This window comes from Zea mays, chromosome 10 (genome assembly GCF_902167145.1).
Source record: "Zea mays cultivar B73 chromosome 10, Zm-B73-REFERENCE-NAM-5.0, whole genome shotgun sequence".
In the NCBI taxonomy this organism is placed as follows: Eukaryota; Viridiplantae; Streptophyta; class Magnoliopsida; order Poales; family Poaceae; genus Zea; species Zea mays.
Window position 1 is genome coordinate 133,003,518 of NC_050105.1, and position 20,107 is coordinate 133,023,624.

Sequence of the window (20,107 nt, forward strand, 5' to 3'; positions counted from 1 at the left end):
AGATCCTACGATATCACAGCGCCTCTTCTCACCTTCTCTTTTCCACCCTTTTTACCTGGCACACCTTGCTGAACGCAACTTACCATCCACATGTGTCTGCAAAAACGTAGGAAGATTGCTTCTACGCGGCTATGGCAACTGATCGAAGTGCCTGGTGTATTCCATGCGAGAAGTAATCGCATCGCTCTGTGATTTCTCACGAAAAAATAAATACTATAAAGAGCTGTCAATCTGGATTAACTGTGCTTTATTCCCACCAATAAAAGGGCAGTAACTGACGTCGCTCTCGCTCACTAAGGCCTGGACCAGGACCAATTAATAATTCCCTGAATCGTTTACTGATACTACTAATTCCTTGCCAAATTTGAATGCACGCGGATTATATATATTAATACTACTAATTCCTTGCCAACTTTGGATACACGCCGATTATATATATTAATACACACACCACACACTACACAAATACGCCTCTGCTTTAGCAGTAGTTTCCAACCAGAGGCAGGCACCTCGAGAGGCGGGTGAACATGGAGGGCGATAAGAAGGCGGGCGCCGTGGCAGAGAAGAAGGCGGCGGCGGCGGATCAGAGCAAGGAGGTGGCCGCTGGTGATGTGAGCCTGAAGGAGCTGTCCAGGAGGCTCAACGACTTCGCCAAGGAGAGGGACTGGGAGCAGTACCATAGCCCCCGGAACCTGCTGCTCGCCATGGTTTGCACCTTCTCTCCTCCCCGTACCTTCTGTTCTCTACCAGGCGAGGATGTTTTTGGTTTCCTTATTAATTCGCTAGTAGTCACAAGTGTAGATCGAGAATCACGCACGCCTCCCAATATTCGGTCTGCGAAACCACGGTTTGGGCAAGTAGGATGCATGGTACCGCCGCCCATTGCCGTTGGGGCCTCGTTTTCGTCGTGTCGCCTAGCTAGTGATCAATGGTCGTTTCAGTTACTATCTGGTGTTAACGCCTACTGAGTAAGTGGCACACTGCACAGCACGTCATGGCTACAAAGCATGCCTTTTGCCTTTAGCTTTCACCATGCACGGCGTTTATTTATTTCTTCGTGATCTGATCGATCTCCTGCTGTGGAAAAGTAGAGTTTCGCTTGTCGTCCAAAAGACAAAAAAATATATTCTAAATTGTAAGATGTTTGAAAGTTTATGGATACATATTTTTAATAGTTTCTATTATGGAGATTTAGGTAGGTAATAATATGTCTGGATATACTAATAAAACTCGAGACAACAAAACATTTAAAAAATTATAACGGATAGTAGATCACTTGTTTAGCACTGCACGTCTCAAGAGTCAAGACAACCGAAACAGTGCTAGCACTCATCCTCCGAGCAGTAATTAAGCGTCTCTCTAGAAGGCTGCAAGTCTAGACCATCATGTGTGTGCACATAGACAACGTCTCCATCAGCTAAAAAGAAGAGAAAAAAAACTATATATACTAGCAGGTTTCGCAGTTAACTAACAGCGAGAGTGCTCCTGCCTGCCAGATGCCAAAGGCTACCATAATTAAAAAAAAATCTTCATTCCAAGGCCGTTGTTGTCTATATAGATTTAAGTTATCACCATATATAATGCGCTCTCTTTTGACCAACTGTTCGTTCAGATTCTTCCTTTGATTATTTTTTTTTCTTTGTTCCAAGTAGTGCGCCGGCTAGCTAGCTAGATTCCTGAGATCTATCGGATCTATTCGTTTCACTTAACTACCTTGGAACTGACCATCGTGTGCACGCATTTATACCCCGTTAGGTTCCCAGACATATACTTGCATCTAGAGTTTTTGTTCAGTTCAGAATTTTGGTTTTGGAGAGAAGGGAACTTGTTCACAAGCCACATTGACGGGGACAGGACCTGAAAGATCATGCCGTCCAGCTCCAGCTAGCCTGCAGCCATGTGTGGCTTGTTGGTTGGTTGTTCATGGGAGCAAAATGGGACAAGTAACGAATTTCCGCACTGCCCATGCATGGCCCTGATGAACAGGGATGCAGCTGTCAAGTGCCACATCTTGGATGCCACACCGCCACGTGGTGCACAGGTGCAGTTCTTTTACGCAGATTGCTGCTGTCCGACCTCTAACCACGTTGGTTCAGACATCAGGGTCACTGCCTGATTTGCTGAATAATCACTGTCAGCTTGTGACTGGATTTTCTGAACGGAAAGGATAGTTCGATTCGCTCCTCGTCATGCTGATTTTTTTATATATAAATAAAAATGCATCGACGGCACACTCCTTGCTTGCAAAATAAACGATAATATATTTTTTTTTTGTCGTTCCCTTGGTGTTAAGAGGAAGGCGAGAGCTTAAACGGTTTGTCTGTGCCTGGCAGATCGCTGAGGTCGGGGAGCTGTCAGAGCTGTTCATGTGGAAAGGGGAGGTGCGCAAGGGCCTCGCGGACTGGGACGAGGCGGAGAAGGAGCACCTCGGCGAGGAGCTCTCCGACGTGCTGCTCTACCTGGTCCGCCTCTCCGACATGTGCGGCGTCGACCTCGGCGACGCCGCCCTCAGGAAGATCGTCAAGAACGCCGTCAAGTACCCGGCGCCGTCCAAGGAACAAGGCGCCTGATGATGACGAACAATACCACCTGTGATGCTTTCTTTGATGCTTTTGGGATAGCTGGTGCCTGGTAGAACCAGGCAGCGAGATATATGAACTGATTCTTGGACCCTTCACCCCCCTCCCCCCCCCTCCCCCCCCCCCCCCCCCCCTTTTTTTTTTGCGGTGCATGCAGCATGCTCGAAGGTTAATAATTGATACAATTATTGCTCGGCTGATAGCTTTTTTTTTTTGCCTTTTGAAATGGAGTCGATCGGATTATCGGAGAGCTTTTCTGTTGACCTTGTTATGTCCAAAACCGAATCTAGCTATAACTGAGCAGAGCAAAACAACTGAGCTAGTGCTGCACGGAAGACGTGCCGACGATTGCCAATACACCCACTGCCGCTGCCTGATGGTGATGGGGTGCCGGAATGGGAACTGTAGCGGCAACTCCCAGCATTTTTTTTGTGTCAGACAAGTTCTTGTTAAGAATAGTGGAGAGGAACAGGGCAAAGCTCGTTTCCTTGGCGGGTTTTAAGGTCTTTTTGTTCGTGGCTAAACTACGACGTTATACTTTGTTTAAAGTTAGTTGTCAGAATTAAAGAATTAGCCTTAGAGCATCTCCAAGAGACTATTTTTTTACTCTATATCTGACTCTTTATATATATCTCTGTATAAAGATTAAACTTTATATGTAACATCTCGTTTCAACAGACTCTCTAACATGCAACTTACTTTGGTTACCTGTAGTCACTAGCCAAGTTTAGCTAGAGATGAGGGCAATTTGGAGAGACGAATGACTTGGCTAGTTAGATGGCTAGTATCGGGGACCATAATTAGGGGTACCCCAAGACTCCTAATCTCAGCTGGTAACTACCATCAGCACAAAGCTGCAAAGGCCTGATGGGTGCGATTAAGTCAAGGCTCGGTCCACTCAAGGGACACGATCTCGCCTCGTCCGAACCCAGCCTCGGGCAAGGGCAGCCGACCCCGGAGGATTCAAGTCTCGCACACCTTCGGCTCACCCGAGGCCCAGTCTTCGCCAAGAAGCAACCTTGGCCAGATCGCCACACCAACCGATCGTATCGCAGAAGCATTTAATGCAAGGATGGCCTGACACCTTATCCTGACGCGCGTCCCTCAGTCGACAGAGCCGAAGTGACCGCAGTCACTTCGCCGCTCCACTGACTGGCCTGACAAGAGGACAGCGCCGCCTGCGTCGCTCCGACTGCTGTGCCGCTCGACAGAGTGAGGCTGACAGCAGCCAAGTCCGGCCTCGGGCGCCATAGGAAGCTCCGCCTCGCCCGACCCTAGGACTCGGCCTCGGCCCCGGAAGACGACGAACACCGCCTTGCCCAACCCCAGGGCTCGGACTCAGCCCTGGCATCGGCCGACAGTCTCCGCCTCGCCCGACCCAGGGGCTCGGACTCGACCTCGACCTCGGAAGACAGAGTCGACCTCGACCTTGGAGGAGCCTCCGCCTCGCCCGACCCAGGGCTCGGACCGACCACGTCACAGGAGGGGCCATCATTACCCTACCCCTAGCTAGCTCTGGCTACGGGGGAACAAGACCGGCGTCCCCGCGTGCTCCATGACGACGGCGGCTCTCAACCCCTTACGGAAGCAAGGAGACGTCAGCAAGGACTCGACAGCCCCGACAGCTGTCCTTCCGCAAGGCTCCAGCGCTCCTCCGACGGCCACGACATCACACGAACACGGTGTCAAAACCTCTCCGGCTGCCACGACGGCATGTACTTAGGGCGCTAGCTCCTCTCTGCTAGACACGTTAGCACACTGCTACATCTCCTATTGTACACCTGGACCCTCTCCTTACGCCTATAAAAGGAAGGCCCAGGGCACTCGTACGAAGGGTTGGCCGCGCGGAGAGGACGGGACGGCGCGTGCAGGCCTCTCGCTCCCTCCCGCGCGGACGCTTGTAACCCCCTACTGCAAGCGCACCCGACCTGGGCGCGGGACAAACACGAAGGCCGTGGGTTTCCCCTTTACGCCCGTCTCCTTGTTTTCCCCCCTCCGTGCTCCGTCTCGCGCGCGACCCATCTGGGCTGGGACACGCGACGGCAATTTACTCGTCGGTCAAGGGACCCCCCAGGGTCGAAACCCCGACAGTTGGCGCGCCAGGTAGGGGCCTGCTGCGTGTTGACGAACAGCTTCCCGTCAAGCTCCAGATGGGTAGTCTCCAGCAACCTTTCTAGCCCGGGACGGTGCTCCGTTTCGGGAGTCTTGAGTTCATGTCCCTCAACGACAGCTACGACATCATACTCCTTCCCCCGCCGCGTGACAGTGACAATAGCGGCCGACAACCCGCCCGCCGGCGGCGGAATCGACGACGTCTTCCCCATGTGGCGGAAGAACAACATTCGGGTTTGTCCCGTCGCCTCCCCCACCGACGGAGGAGGAGGCGGGGCAACCAAGGCCAAGCAGGAGGCGGCACCTCGTCGGCTGTCGAGCGAGTCGACGGCGCCGGCGCCCGGGGGACACGTCGAGCGTCGACCTCGCGTCTGAGACGAAGACGAGCGCCGTTTCCCTGCAACACACCAACTCCAAGCGGACGAACGACGCCAGCACGCTCGCAAAGGACTTGCTGGGCGTCACCCTCGTACCCGAGACGACGGTGCAGTCTGCCCCTGACGCGACTTCGTCACCGCCCGTCGACCAGGAGGTACCGACCGATTCCCATCTCGTGGCTTTTGGATTCAACCTCGACCCACCAAGCGACTTCGCTTCGGTGGAAGCCTTCATAGAGGCGTGTCCAAACCCTCCGGGGTACGGTGTGCGGTCACCCTGAGACTGGCTGACTGCCATCTCGACCTACGGGCCCTCGGGTTCCGAGGAAGATGACGAGCCCGACTTTTGTTGGGATTTCTCCGGACTTGGCAACCCCAGTGCCATGCGGTACTTCATGACCGCATGCGACTACTGCCTTTCCGACTGTTCCGACGGTAGCCGCAGCTTCGGCGACGAGGACTGCGGCCCAAGTCGTGAATGTTTCCACGTCGATCTAGGGGGTCCCGGCGAAGGCAACCATCTTGGTATACCAGAAAACGGTGATCCCCCTAGGCCTGCGCCTCGCGTTGACATCCTTCGGGAGCTAGCTGTGGTCCCAGTCCCTGCGGGGGGTCAGGACACACAGCTCGAGCAAATCCGCGAGATGCAGGCCAGGCTCGACGAGGGAGCAGGAACACTTGAGCCGTTCCGCCGGGACATCGGGCAGGAATGGGCGGGCCAAGCTCCGGCCGGAGAAGCACGTCATCTACCCCAGGGCATCCAGCACCGCATCGCCGATGATGTCAGGGCAAGGCCGCCATCGGCTTCCAGTGGGGTCGGCCAGAACCTGGCTGCAGCGGCAATACTTCTCCGCGCGATGCCGGAGCCATCAACCACCGAAGGGCGGCGTATCCAGGGAGAGCTCAAGAATCTCCTGGAGGATGTCGCGGTCCGACGGGCCGAAAGCTCTGCCTCCCGAAGGCAGGGATACCCATCGGAGCATCGTGCCGCGACTTCCCGATTCATGCGGGAAGCCTCGGTCCACACCGGGCGCACGCGCAACACAGCGCCTGCGGCCCCGGGTCACCTCGGCAACGAGCACCACCACCGCAACCGTCGAACCCACCTCGACGAGAGGGTGCGCCGAGGCTACCACCCCAGGCGTGGGGGACGCTACGACAGCGGGGAGGATCGGAGTCCCTCGCCCGAACCACCCGGTCCGCAGGCTTTCAGCCGGGCCATACGACGGGCGCCGTTCCCGACCCGGTTCCGAACGCCAACTACTATCACGAAGTACTCGGGGAGACGAGGCCGGAACTGTGGCTCGCGGACTACCGGCTGGCCTGCCACCTGGGTGGAACGGACGATAACAACCTCATCATCCGCAACCTCCCCCTGTTCCTCTCCGACACCGCTCAAGCCTGGTTGGAGCACCTACCTCCGGGGCAGATCTCCAACTGGGACGACCTGGTCCAAGCCTTCGCCGGTAACTTCCAGGGCACGTACGTGCGCCCTGGGAACTCCTAGGATCTCCGAAGCTGCCGCCAGCAGCCGAGAGAGTCTCTCCGGGAATACATCCGACGATTCTCGAAGCAGCGCACCGAGCTGCCCAACGTCACCGACTCGGATGTCGTCGGCGCGTTCCTCGCCGGCACCACCTGCCGCGACCTGGTGAGCAAGCTGGGTCGCAAGACCCCCACCAGGGCGAGCGAGCTGATGGACATCGCCACCAAGTTTGCCTCTGGCCAGGAGGCGGTTGAGGCCATCTTCCGGAAGGACAAGCAGCCCCAGGGCCGCCAGCCGGAAGATGTCCCCGAGGCGTCCACTCAATGCGGCACCAAGAAGAAAGGCAAGAAGAAGTCGCAAGCGAAACGCGACGCCGCCGACGCGGACCTTGTCGCCGCCGCTGAGTACAAGAACCCTCGGAAACCTCCCGGAGGCGCCAATCTCTTCGACAAGATGCTCAAGGAGCCGTGCCCCTATCATCAGGGGCCCGTCAAGCACACCCTTGAGGAATGCGCCATGCTTCGGCGCCACTTTCACAAGGCCGGGCCACCTGCGGAAGGTGGCAGGGCCCACAACGACGATAAGAAGGAGGATCACAAGACAGGAGAGTTCCCCGAGGTCCGCGACTGCTTCATGATCTACAGTGGGCAAGTGGCGAACGCCTCGGATCGGCACCGCAAGCAAGAGCGTCGGGAGGTCTGCTCGGTAAAGGTGGCGGCGCCAGTCTACCTAGACTGGTCCGACAAGCCCATCACCTTTGACCAGGGCGACCACCCCGACCGCGTGCCGAGCCCGGGGAAATATCTGCTCGTTGTCGACCCCGTCATCGGCAACGTCAGGCTCACCAAGGTCCTCATGGACGGAGGCAGCAGCCTCAACATCATCTACGCCAAGACCCTCGGGCTCCTGCGGATCGATCTGTCCTCGGTCCGGGCGGGCGCGGCGCCTTTTCACGGGATCGTCCCCGGGAAACGCGTCCAACCCCTCGGACAACTCGATCTACTCGTCTCCTTTGGGACTCCCTCCAACTACCAAAGGGAGACCCTCACGTTCGAGGTGGTCGAGTTTCGAGGAACCTACCACACAGTGCTGGGGAGGCCATGCTACGCCAAGTTCATGGCCGTCCCCAACTACACCTACCTCAAGCTCAAGATGTCGGGCCCCAACGGGGTCATCACTGTCGGCCCCATGTACCGGCACGCGTACGAATGCGACGTGGAGTGCGTGGAGTACACTGAGGCCCTCGCCGAGTCCGAGGCCCTCATCGCCGACCTGGAGAGCCTCTCCAAGGAGGCGCCAGACGTGAAGCGCCATGCCGGCAATTTCGAGCCAGCAGAGACGGTCAAATCCGTCCCTCTCGACCCCAGCAACGACGCCTCCAAGCAGATACGGATCGGCTCCAAGCTCGACCCCAAATAGGAAGCGGTGCTCATCGACTTTCTCCGCGCAAACGCCGAAGTCTTTGCGTGGAGTCCCTCGGACATGCCTGGCATACCGAGGGAGGTCGCCGAGCACTCACTGGATATCCGAGCTGGAGCCCAACCCGTGAAGCAGCCTCTGCGCCGATTCGACGAAGAAAAGCGCAGAGCCATAGGCGAGGAGATCCACAAGCTGATGGCTGCAGGGTTCATCAAAGAGGTATTCCATCCCGAATGGCTTGCCAACCCTGTGCTTGTGAGAAAGAAAGGAGGGAAATGGCGGATGTGTGTAGACTACATTGGTCTGAACAAAGCATGTCCGAAAGTTCCCTATCCTCTGCCTCGCATCGATCAAATCGTGGATTCCACTACTGGGTGCGAAACCCTGTCTTTCCTTGATGCCTACTCAGGGTATCACCAAATCAGGATGAAAGAGTCCGACCAGCTCGCGACTTCTTTCATCACACCTTTTGGCATGTACTGCTACATTACTATGCCGTTTGGTTTGAGGAATGCGGGTGCGACATACCAAAGGTGCATGAACCACATGTTCGGCCAACACATCGGTTGAACGGTCGAGGCTAACGTCGATGACATCGTAGTCAAGACGAGGAAAGCCTCCGACCTCCTTTCCGACCTTGAAACGACATTCCGGTGTCTCAAGGCGAAAGGCGTAAAACTCAATCCCAAGAAGTGCGTCTTCGGAGTCCCCCGAGGCATGCTCTTGGGGTTCATCGTCTCCGAGCGGGGCATCGAGGCCAACCCGGAGAAAATCGCGGCCATCACCAACATGGCGCCCATCAAGGACTTGAAAGGCGTACAGAGGGTCATGGGATGCCTTGCGGCTCTGAGCCGCTTCATCTCGCGCCTCGGCGAAAGAGGTCTACCCCTGTACCGCCTCTTAAGAAAGACCGAGTGCTTCACTTGAACCCCTGAGGCCGAGGAAGCCCTCGGGAACCTGAAGGCGCTCCTCACGAACACGCCCATCTTGGTGCCCCCGCTGCCAGAGAAGCCCTCTTGATCTACGTCGCCGCTACCACTCAGGTGGTCAGCGCCGCGATAGTGGTTGAGAGACGAGAAGAGGGGCATGCATTGCCCGTCCAGAGGCCGGTCTACTTCATCAGCGAGGTACTGTCCGAGACCAAGATCCGCTACCCACAAATTCAGAAGCTGCTGTACGCGATGATCCTGACGCGGCGGAAGTTGCGACACTACTTCGAGTCTCATCCGGTGACTGTGGTGTCATCCTTCCCCCTGGGGGAGATCATCCAGTGCCGAGAGGCCTCGGGTAGGATTGCAAAGTGGGCGGTGGAAATCATGGGCGAGACAATCTCGTTCGCCCCTCAGAAGGCCATCAAGTCCCAAGTCTTGGCGGACTTTGTGGCTGAATGGGTCGACACCCAGCTTCCAGCGGCTTCGATCCAACCGGAACTCTGGACCATGTTTTTCGACGGGTCGCTGATGAAAACAGGGGCAGGCGCGGGCCTGCTCTTCATCTCGCCCCTCGGGAAACACCTTCGCTACGTGCTGCGCCTCCATTTCCTGGCGTCCAACAACGTGGCTGAGTACGAGGCTCTGGTCAATGGGTTGCGCATCGCCATCGAGCTAGGGGTCCGACGCCTCGACGCTCGCGGTGACTCGCAACTTGTCATCAACCAAGTCATGAAGAACTCCCACTGCCGCGACCCAAAGATGGAAGCCTACTGCGACAAGGTTCGGCGCCTGGAAGACAAGTTCTACGGGCTCGAGCTCAACCACGTCGCCCGACGATACAACAAGACCGCGGATGAGCTGGCTAAGATAGCCTCGGGGCGAACAACGGTTCCCCTGGACGTCTTCTCCCGAGACCTACATCAACCCTCAGTCAAGACCGACGACACGCCCGAGCCCGAGAAGGCCTCGGCCCAGCCCGAGGCACCCTCGGCCCCCGAGGGTGAGGCACTACGCGTCGAGGAAGAGCGGAGCGGGGTCACGCCTAATTGAAACTGGCAGACCCCATACCTGCAATATCTCCACCGAGGAGAGCTACCCCTTGACCGAGCCGAAGCTCGGCGATTGGCGCGGTGTGCCAAGTCGTTCGTCTTGCTGGGGGACGGGAAGGAGCTCTACCACCGCAGCCCCTCAGGCATCCTCCAGCGATGCATATCCATCACCGAAGGCCAGGAGCTCTTATAAGAAATACACTCGAGGGCTTGCGGTCATCACGCAGCGCCTCGAGCCCTTGTTGGAAACGCCTTCCGACAAGGTTTCTACTGGCCGACCGTGGTGGCCGACGCCACTAGAATTGTCTGCACCTGCCAAGGGTGTCAATTCTATGCAAGGCAGACACACTTGCCCGCTCAGGCTCTGCAGACGATACCCATCACCTAGTCGTTTGCTGTGTGGGGTCTGGACCTCGTCGGTCCCTTGCAGAAGGCACCCGGGGGCTACACGCACCTGCTAGTCGCCATCGACAAATTGATAGTCGCCTAGAGGGGGGTGAATAGGGCGAAACTGAAATTTACAAATATAAACACAACTACAAGCCGGGTTAGCGTTAGAAATAAAAACGAGTCCGCGAGAGAGGGTGCAAAACAAATCTCAAGCAAATAAGGAGTGTGACACAAGGATTTGTTTTACCGAGGTTCGGTTCTCGCAAACCTACTCCCCGTTGAGGTGGTCACAAAGACCGGGTCTCTTTCAACCCTTTCCCTCTCTCAAACGGTCCCTCCGACCGAGTGAGCTTCTCTTCTCAAATCAAAACCGGAAACAAAACTTCCCCGCAAGGGCCACCACACAATTGGTGCCTCTTGCTTTGATTACAGTGGAGTTTTGATCACAAGAACAAGTGAGAAAGAAAAGAAGCAATCCAAGCGCAAGAGCTCAAAGGAACACAACAAATCTCTCTCACTAATCACTAAAACCTTGTGTGGAATTGGAGAGGATTTGATCTCTTTGGTGTGTCTAGAATTGAATGCCTAGATCTTGTAAGTGATTGAGAAGTGGAAAACTTGGATGACTTGAATGTGGGGTGGTTGGGGTATTTATAGCCCCAACCACCAAACTAGCCGTTTGGGTGGAGGCTGTCTGTCGCATGGTGCACCAGACAGTCCGGTGCACACCGGACATGTCCGGTGCGCCAGCCACGTCACCCGGCCGTTAGGGTTCCGACCGTTGGAGCTCTGACGCTGGGCCCGCCTGGAAGTCCGGTGGCACACCGGACATGCACTGTAGAGTGTCCGGTGCGCCAGCATGGGCGTGCCTGACTTCTGCGCGCGCTGGCGCGCATTTAATGCGTCCGCAGGTAGCCGTTGGCGCCGAAGTAGCCGTTGCCCTGTTGTTACACCGGACAGTCCGGTGTACACCGGACATGTCCGGTGAATTATAGCGGAGCAGCCGATGCGAATTCCCGAGACTGGCGAGTTCAGAGCCGCGTCCTCTTGGAGCACCGGACACTATCCGGTGTACACCGGACAGTCCGGTGAATTATAGCGCGCCGGCTCTGAGAATTCTCGAAGGTGAAGAGTTTGAAGTCGATCTTCCCTAATGCACCGGACACTGTCCGGTGGCACACTGGACAGTCCGGTGCCCCCGACCAGGGTGCCTTCGGTTGTCCCTTTGCTCCTTTGTTTGAACCCTTTTTCTTGGTCTTTTTATTGGCTTATGGTGAACCTTTGGTACCTGGAGAACTTATAGACTTGGGCAAACTAGTTAGTCCAATTATTTGTGTTGGGCAATTCATACACCAAAATCAATTTAGGAATATAGGTGTAAGCCTAATTCCCTTTCAATCTCCCCCTTTTTGGTGATTGATGCCAACACAAACAAAAGCAAATATAGAAGTGCAGAATTTGAACTAGTTTGCATATGCAAGTGCAAAGGTTACTTAGAATTGAGCCAATAAATGTTACTTACTAGATATGCATGGATTGTTTCTTTAATTTTAACATTTTGGACCACGCTTTGCACCACATGTTTTGTTTTTGCAAATTCTTTTGTAAATCCTTTTCAAGGTTATTTTGCAAATAGTCAAAGGTAAATGAATAAGATTTTGCAAAGCATTTTCAAGATTTGAAATTTTCTCCCCCTGTCTCAAATGCTTTTTCTTTGACTAAACAAAACTCCCCCTTAATGAAATCCTCCTCTTAGTGCTCAAGAGGGTTTTAAGATATCAATTTTGAAAATACTACTTTCTCCCCCTTTTGAACACAAAGAGATACCAATTTGAAAATCATTAGTTTTAAAATTAGGTGGTTGTGCGGTCCTTTTGCTTTGGGCTAATACTTTCTCCCCCTTTGGCATGAATCGCCAAAAACGGATACTTTGAGTGAAATATAAGCCCTTGAATAACTCTTTCCTCCTTTGGTCATAAATAAATGAGTGAAGATTATACCAAAGATGGAGTCCTTTTGCTTGGTGCTCATGCTTTCTCCCAAAAATGGAGAGTTGCTTGGAGTGACGGCGAAGGATGAGTTACGGAGTGGAAGCCTTTGTCCTCGCCGAAGACTCCAATTCCCTTTCAATACCTATGACTTGGTTTGAAATAGACTTGAAAACACATTAGTCATGACATATGAAAGAGACATGATCAAAGGTATATAAAAGAGCTATGTGTGCAAATTAACAAAAGAAGTTTCTAGAATCAAGAATATTGAGCTCATGCCTAAGTTTGTTAAAAGTTTGTTCATCAAGTGGCTTGGTAAAGATATCGACTAATTGATCTTTAGTATTAATGTATGCAATCTCGATATCCCCCTTTTGTTGGTGATCCCGAAGAAAATGATACCGAATGGCTATGTGTTTAGTGCGGCTATGCTCGACGGGATTATCCGCCATCTTGATTGCACTCTCATTATCACATAGCAAAGGGACTTTGGTTAATTTGTAACCGTAGTCCCGCAGGGTTTGCCTCATCCAAAGAAATTGCGCGCAACAATGGCCTGCGACAATATACTCGACTTCGGCGGTAGAAAGAGCTACGGAATTTTGCTTCTTTGAAGCCCAAGACACCAAGGATCTTCCCAAGAACTGGCAAGTCCCCGATGTGCTCTTTCTATTTATCTTACACCCCGCCCAATCGGCATCCGAATAACCAATCAAATCAAATGTGGATCCCCGAGGGTACCAAAGCCCAAACTTAGGAGTATAAGCCAAATATCTCAAGATTCGTTTTACGGCCGTAAGGTGAGATTCCTTAGGGTCGGATTGGAATCTTGCACACATGCAAACGGAAAGCATAATGTCCGGTCGAGGTGCACATAAATAGAGTAATGAACCTATCATCGACCGGTATACCTTTTGATCCACGGACTTACCTCCCGTGTCGAGGTCGAGATGCCCATTTGTTCCCATGGGAGTCTTGATGGGCTTGGCATCCTTCATTCCAAACTTGGTTAGAATGTCTTGAGTATACTTCGTTTGGCTAATGAAGGTGCCCTCTTGGAGTTGCTTCACTTGAAATCCTAAGAAATACTTCAACTCCCCCATCATAGACATCTCGAACTTTTGTGTCATGATCCTACTAAATTCTTCACATGTAGACTCGTTAGTAGACCCAAATATAATATCATCAACATAAATTTGGCATACAAACAGGTCATTTTCAAGAGTTTTGGTGAATAAAGTAGGATCGGCCTTTCCAACTTTGAAGCCATTAGCGATAAGGAAATCTCTAAGGCATTCATACCATGCTCTTGGGGCTTGCTTGAGCCCATAAAGTGCCTTAGAGAGTTTATAGACATGGTGTGGATACTCACTATCTTCAAAGCCGGGAGGTTGCTCAACATAGACCTCTTCCTTGATTGGTCCATTGAGGAAGGCACTTTTCACGTCCATTTGATAAAGCTTAAAGCCATGGTAAGTAGCATAGGCCAATAATATACGAATTGACTCAAGCCTAGCTACGGGTGCATAGGTTTCATCGAAATCCAAACCTTCGACTTGGGAGTATCCCTTGGCCACAAGTCGAGCTTTGTTCCTTGTTACCACACCATGCTCATCTTGCTTGTTGCGGAAGACCCATTTGGTTCCTACAACATTTTGATTTGGACGTGGAACTAAATGCCATACCTCATTCCTAGTGAAGTTGTTGAGCTCCTCTTGCATCGCCACCACCCAATCCGAATCTTGGAGTGCTTCCTCTACCCTGTGTGGCTCAATAGAGGAAACAAAAGAGTAATGCTCACAAAAATGTGCAACACGAGATCTAGTAGTTACCCCCTTATGAATGTCGCCGAGGATGGTGTCGACGGGGTGATCTCGTTGGATTGCTTGGTGGACTCTTGGGTGTGGCGGCCTTTGCTCTTCATCCTCCTTGTCTTGATCATTTGTATCTCCCCCTTGATCATTGCCATCATCTTGAGGTGGCTCTTTTGCTTGATCTTCTACTTCATCAACTTGAGCTTCATCCTCATTTTGAGTTGGTGGAGATGCTTGCGTGGAGGAGGACGGTTGATCTTGTGCATTTGGATGCTCTTCGGATTCCTTAGGGCACACATCCCCAATGGACATGTTCCTTAGCGCGATGCATGGAGCCTCTTCATTACCTATCTCGTCAAGATCAACTTGCTCTACTTGAGAGCCGTTAGTCTCATCAAACACAACGTCACAAGAAACTTCAACTTGTCCAGAGGACTTGTTAAAGACTCTATATGCCCTTGTGTTTGAATCATATCCTAGTAAAAAACCTTCTACAGTCTTAGGAGCAAATTTGGATTTTCTACCTCTTTTGATAAGAATAAAGCATTTGCTACCAAGACTCTAAAATATGAAATATTGGGCTTTTTACCGGTTAGGAGTTCATACGATGTCTTCTTGAGGATTTGGTGAAGATCTAACAGGTTGATGGCGTAGCAAGCGGTGTTGACCGCCTCGGCCCAAAACCGATCCGAAGTTTTGTACTCATCAAGCATGGTTCTTGCCATGTCCAATAGAGTTCTATTCTTCCTCTCCACTACACCATTTTGTTGTGGGGTGTAGGGAGAAGAGAACTCATGCTTGATGCCCTCCTCCTCAAGGAAGCCTTCAATTTGAGAGTTCTTGAACTTCGTCCCGTTGTCGCTTCTAATTTTTTTGATCCTTAAGCCGAACTCATTTTGAGCCCGTCTCAAGAATCCCTTTAAGGTTTCTTGGGTTTGAGATTTTTCCTGCAAAAAGAATACCCAAGTAAAGCGAGAATAATCATCTACTATTACAAGACAATACTTACTCCCGCCGATGCTTATGTAAGCAATCGGGCCGAATAGATCCATGTGGAGTAGCTCAAGCGGCCTGCCGGTCGTCATGATGTTCTTGTGTGGATGATGGGCTCCAACTTGCTTTCCTGCCTGGCATGCGCTACAAACCCTGTCTTTCTCAAAATGAACATTGGTTAATCCTAAAATGTGCTCTCCCTTTAGAAGCTTATGAAGATTCTTCATCCCAACATGTGCTAGTCGGCGATGCCAGAGCCAGCCCATGTTAGTCTTAGCAATTAAGCATGTGTCGAGTTCAGCTCTATCAAAATCTACCAAGTATAGCTGACCCTCTAGCACACCCTTAAATGCTATTGAATTATCACTTCTTCTAAAGACAGTGACACCTACATCAGTAAAGAGACAGTTGTAGCCCATTTTGCATAATTGAGATACGGAAAGCAAATTGTAATCTAATGAATCAACAAGAAAAACGTTGGAAATGGAATGGTCAGGGGATATAGCTATTTTACCCAAAACTTTGACCAAACCTTGATTTCCATCCCCGAATGTGATAGCTCGTTGGGGATCCTGGTTTTTCTCGTAGGAGGAGAACATCTTCTTCTCCCCTGTCATGTGGTTTGTGCACCCGCTATCGATGATCCAACTTGAGCCCCCGGATGCATAAACCTACAAAACAAGTTTAGTTCTTGACTTTAGGTACCCAAACGGTTTTGGGTCCTTTGGCATTAGAAACAAGAACTTTGGGAACCCAAACACAAGTTTTGGAGCTCTTGTGTTTGTCCCCAACATACTTGGCAACGACCTTGCCGGATTTGTTAGTCAAAACATATGATGCATCAAAAGTTTTAAATGAAAAGCTATGTTCATTTGATGCACTAGGAGTTTTCTTCTTAGGCAACTTAGCATGGGTTGGTTGCCTAGAGCTAGATGTCTCACCCTTATACATAAATGCATGATTAGGGCCAGAGTGAGACTTCCTAGAATGAATTCTCCTAATTTTGCTCTCGGGATAACCGGCAGGGTATAAAATGTAACCCTCGTTATCCTGAGGCATGGGAGCCTTGCCCTTAACAAAGTTTGACAATTTCTTAGGAGGGGCACTAATTTTGACATTGTCTCCCCTTTGGAAGCCGATGCCATCCTTAATGCCAGGGCGTCTCCCACTATAGAGCATATTTCTAGCAAATTTAAATTTTTCATTTTCTAAGTTATGCTCGGCAATTTTAGCATCTAATTTTGCTATATGATCATTTTGTTGTTTAATTAAAGACATGTGATCATGAATAGCATTAATATCAACATCTCTACATCTAGTACAAATAGATATATGCTCAACGATAGATGTAGAGGTTTTGCAAGATTTTAATTCTACAACCTTAGCATGCAATATATCATTCTTAGTTCTAAGGTCGGAAATAGTAGCATTGCAAACATCAAAATCTTTAGCCTTAGCAAGTGAAAGGGAATTAGGCTTACACCTAGTTCCTAAATAATTTTGGTGGTTGAATTGCCCAACACAAATAATTGGACTGACTAGTTTGCTCTAGTGTATAAGTTATACAGGTGTCAAAGGTTCACAACAAGCCAATTAAAAAGACCAAAGTTGGGTTCAAAATAGAGAGCTAAAGGCATCCCGAAAGGCTCCCTGGTCTGGCGCACCGGACTGTCCGGTGACGCACCGGACAGTGTCCGGTGCACCAGGGAACTTCGCTCAGAACTCCTCAGCCTCGGGAATTTTCAGAAGTCGGCGCGCTATAATTCACTGGACTGTCTGGTGTACACCGGACAGTGTCCGGTGCTCCAAGAGGACGCGACTTCGGAACTTGGCAGCCTCGGGAATTCACAGCGGGTGCTCCGCTATAATTCACCGGACATGTCCGGTGTACACCGGACTGTCCGGTGCAACTACGGAGCAACGGCTACTCCGCGCCAACGGTCGCCTGCAACAGCAATTAATGCGCGCCAGAGCACGCAGGCGTAAGGCACACCCATGCTGGCGCACCGGACACTCTACAGTACATGTCCGGTGCGCCACCGGACATCCAGGCGGGCCTAGAAGTCAGAACTCCAACGGTCGAATCCCAACGGCTTTGGTGACGTGGCTGGCGCACCGGACATGTCCGGTGCACCATACGACAGACAGCCTCCACCAACGGTCATGTTTGGTGGTTGGGGCTATAAATACCCCAACCACCCCACCATTCATTGAATCGAAGTTTTCCAGCTTCCAACCACTATACAAGAGGTAGCATTCATTGCAAAGCACACCAAAAGAGATCAAATCCTCTCCCAACTCCACACAAAGCCTTAGTGACTAGAGAGAGTGATTTATAGTGTTCATTTGAGCTCTTGCGCTTGGATCGCTTCTTTTCTTTGGCATTCTTTCTTGAGATCATACTCACTTGTAATTGAGGCAAGAGACACCAATTGTGTGGTGGTCCTTGCGGGAAGTTTTGATTCCCAAGTGATTTGAGAAGAGAAGCTCACTCGGTTCGAGGGACCGTTTGAGAGAGGGAAGGGTTGAAAGAGACCCGGCCTTTCTGGCCTCCTCAACGGGGAGTAGGTTTGCGAGAACCGAACCTCGGTAAAACAAATCCGCGTGTCACACTCTTTATTTGCTTGCGATTTGTTTTGCACCCTCTCTCGCGGACTCGTTTTTTACTTCTAATACTAACCCGGCTTGTAGTTGTATTTATATTTGTAAATTTCAGTTTCGCCCTATTCACCCCCCCTCTAGGCGACTATCAATTGGTATCAGAGCCCGGTGCTTCATTAGAGCCTAACCGCTCGAAGTGATGTCGGGAGATCACGCCAAGAAGGAGATGGAGACCGGCGAAAAGCCCACTACAAGCCACGGGAGCACTTCATCGGAAGAGTCCCGCATCAAGAGGAAGGAGAAGAAGAAGGACTCCTCCAAAGGGAAGGAGAAGAAATCTTCTTCATACCACAAAGAGAAGAAGGAGAAATCTTCTTCCCACAAGCCGCATCGGAGTGGGGACAAGAAAAAGAGGATGAGGAAGGTGGTCTACTACGAGACCGATTCTTCATCGGCATCCACCTCCGGCTCCGACGCGGCGTCCGTTACTTCTAAACACCAAGAGCATAAGAAGTATAGTAAGATTTCCCTACGCTACCCTCGCATTTCTAAACATACACCTTTACTTTCCGTCCCATTAGGCAAACCACCAACATTTGATGGTGAAGATTATGCTAGGTGGAGTGATTTAATGCGATTTCATCTAACCTCACTCCACAAAAGTATATGGGATGTTGTTGAGTTTGGTGCACAGGTACCATCCGTAGGGGATGAAAACTATGATGAGGATGAAGTAGCCCAAATCGAGCACTTCAACTCCCAAGCCACAACCATACTCCTCGCCTCTCTAAGCAGAGAGGAATATAACAAGGTGCAAGGGTTGAAAAATGCGAAGGAGATTTGGGATCTACTCAAGACCGCGCACGAGGGTGATGAACTCACCAAGATCACCAAGCGGGAAACGATCGAGGGGGAGCTCGGTCGCTTTTGTCTTCGCCAAGGGGAGGAGCCACAAGATATGTACAACCGACTCAAAATCTTGGTGAACCAAGTGCGCAACCTCGGGAGCAAGAAATGGGATGACCACGAGGTGGTTAAGGTTATTCTTAGATCACTCATCTTCCTTAACCCCACTCAAGTTCAATTAATTCGTGGTAATCCTAGATATACACTAATGACCCCCGAGGAAGTTATCGGGAAATTTGTGAGCTTTGAATGTATGATCAAGGGCTCAAAGAAGATCAACGAGCTTGATGATCCCTCCACGTCCGAAGCACAACCGGTGGCTTTCAAGGCGACGGAGAAGAAGGAGGAGTCTACACCAAGTAGACAACCAATCGACGCTTCAAAGCTCGACAACGAGGAGATGGCTTTGATCATCAAAAGCTTTCGCCAAATCCTCAAGCAACGGAAGGGGAAGGATTACAAATCTCGTTCCAAGAAGGTTTGCTACAAGTGTGGTAAGCCCGGTCACTTTATTGCTAAATGTCCATTATCAAGTGACAGTGACAGGGATAACGACAAGAAGGGCAAGAGTAGAGAAAAGAAGAGGTACCACAAGAAGAGGGGCGGCGATGCCCACGTATGCCGCGAGTGGGACTCCGACGAGAGCTCCACCGACTCCTCCGATGACGAGGACGCCGCCAACATCGCCGTCACCAAGGGACTCCTCTTCCCCAACGTCGGCCACAAGTGCCTCATGGCAAAGGACGGCAAAAAGAAGAAGGTTAAATCTAAATCCTCCACTAAATATGAGTCTTCTAGTGATGAAAATGCTAGTGATGAGGAGGATAACTTGCGTACCCTTTTTGCCAACCTTAACATGGAACAAAAGGAAAAATTAAATGAATTAATTAGTGCTATTCATGAAAAGGATGACCTTTTGGATTCCCAAGAGGACTTCCTAATTAAGGAAAACAAGAAACATGTTAAGGTTAAAAATGCTTATGCTCTAGAAATAGAAAAATGTCAAAAATTATCTAGTGAGCTAAGCACTTGCCATGAGACCATTAACAACCTTAGAAATGAAAATGTTAAATTAATTGCTAAGGTTGATTCTCATATTTGTATTGATTCAATTTCCAATCCTAGAGATGATAATGTTGATTTACTTGCTAGGATTGATGAATTGAATATTTCTCTTGCTAGCCTTAGAAATGAAAATGAAAAATTGATTGCTAAGGCTAAAGATCTTGATGTTTGCAATATTAATATTTCTAACCTTAGAAGTGAAAATGATATATTACATGCTAAGATTGTAGAATTAAAATCTTGCAAACCCTCTACATCTACTGTTGAGCATGTTTCTATTTGCACTAGATGTAGAGATGTTGATATTGATGCTATTCATGATCATATGGTTTTAATTAAACAACAAAATGATCATATAGCAATATTAGATGCTAAAATTGCCGAGCATAACTT

At 50.8% G+C, this 20,107-nt stretch overlaps 1 protein-coding gene across 1 annotated transcript; it reads left to right on the forward strand.

Annotated features, from left to right (window-relative positions):
* The first annotated feature begins 461 nt into the window (after positions 1 to 461).
* LOC100281061 (mazG nucleotide pyrophosphohydrolase domain protein) lies at positions 462 to 2,800 on the forward strand. Its single transcript, NM_001397576.1, has 2 exons — positions 462 to 707; positions 2,334 to 2,800. Exons 1-2 carry the CDS (start codon positions 528 to 530, stop codon positions 2,568 to 2,570), a joined length of 417 nt encoding a protein of 138 aa, NP_001384505.1. The 5' UTR covers positions 462 to 527; the 3' UTR covers positions 2,571 to 2,800.
* The last annotated feature ends 17,307 nt before the right edge of the window (positions 2,801 to 20,107 follow it).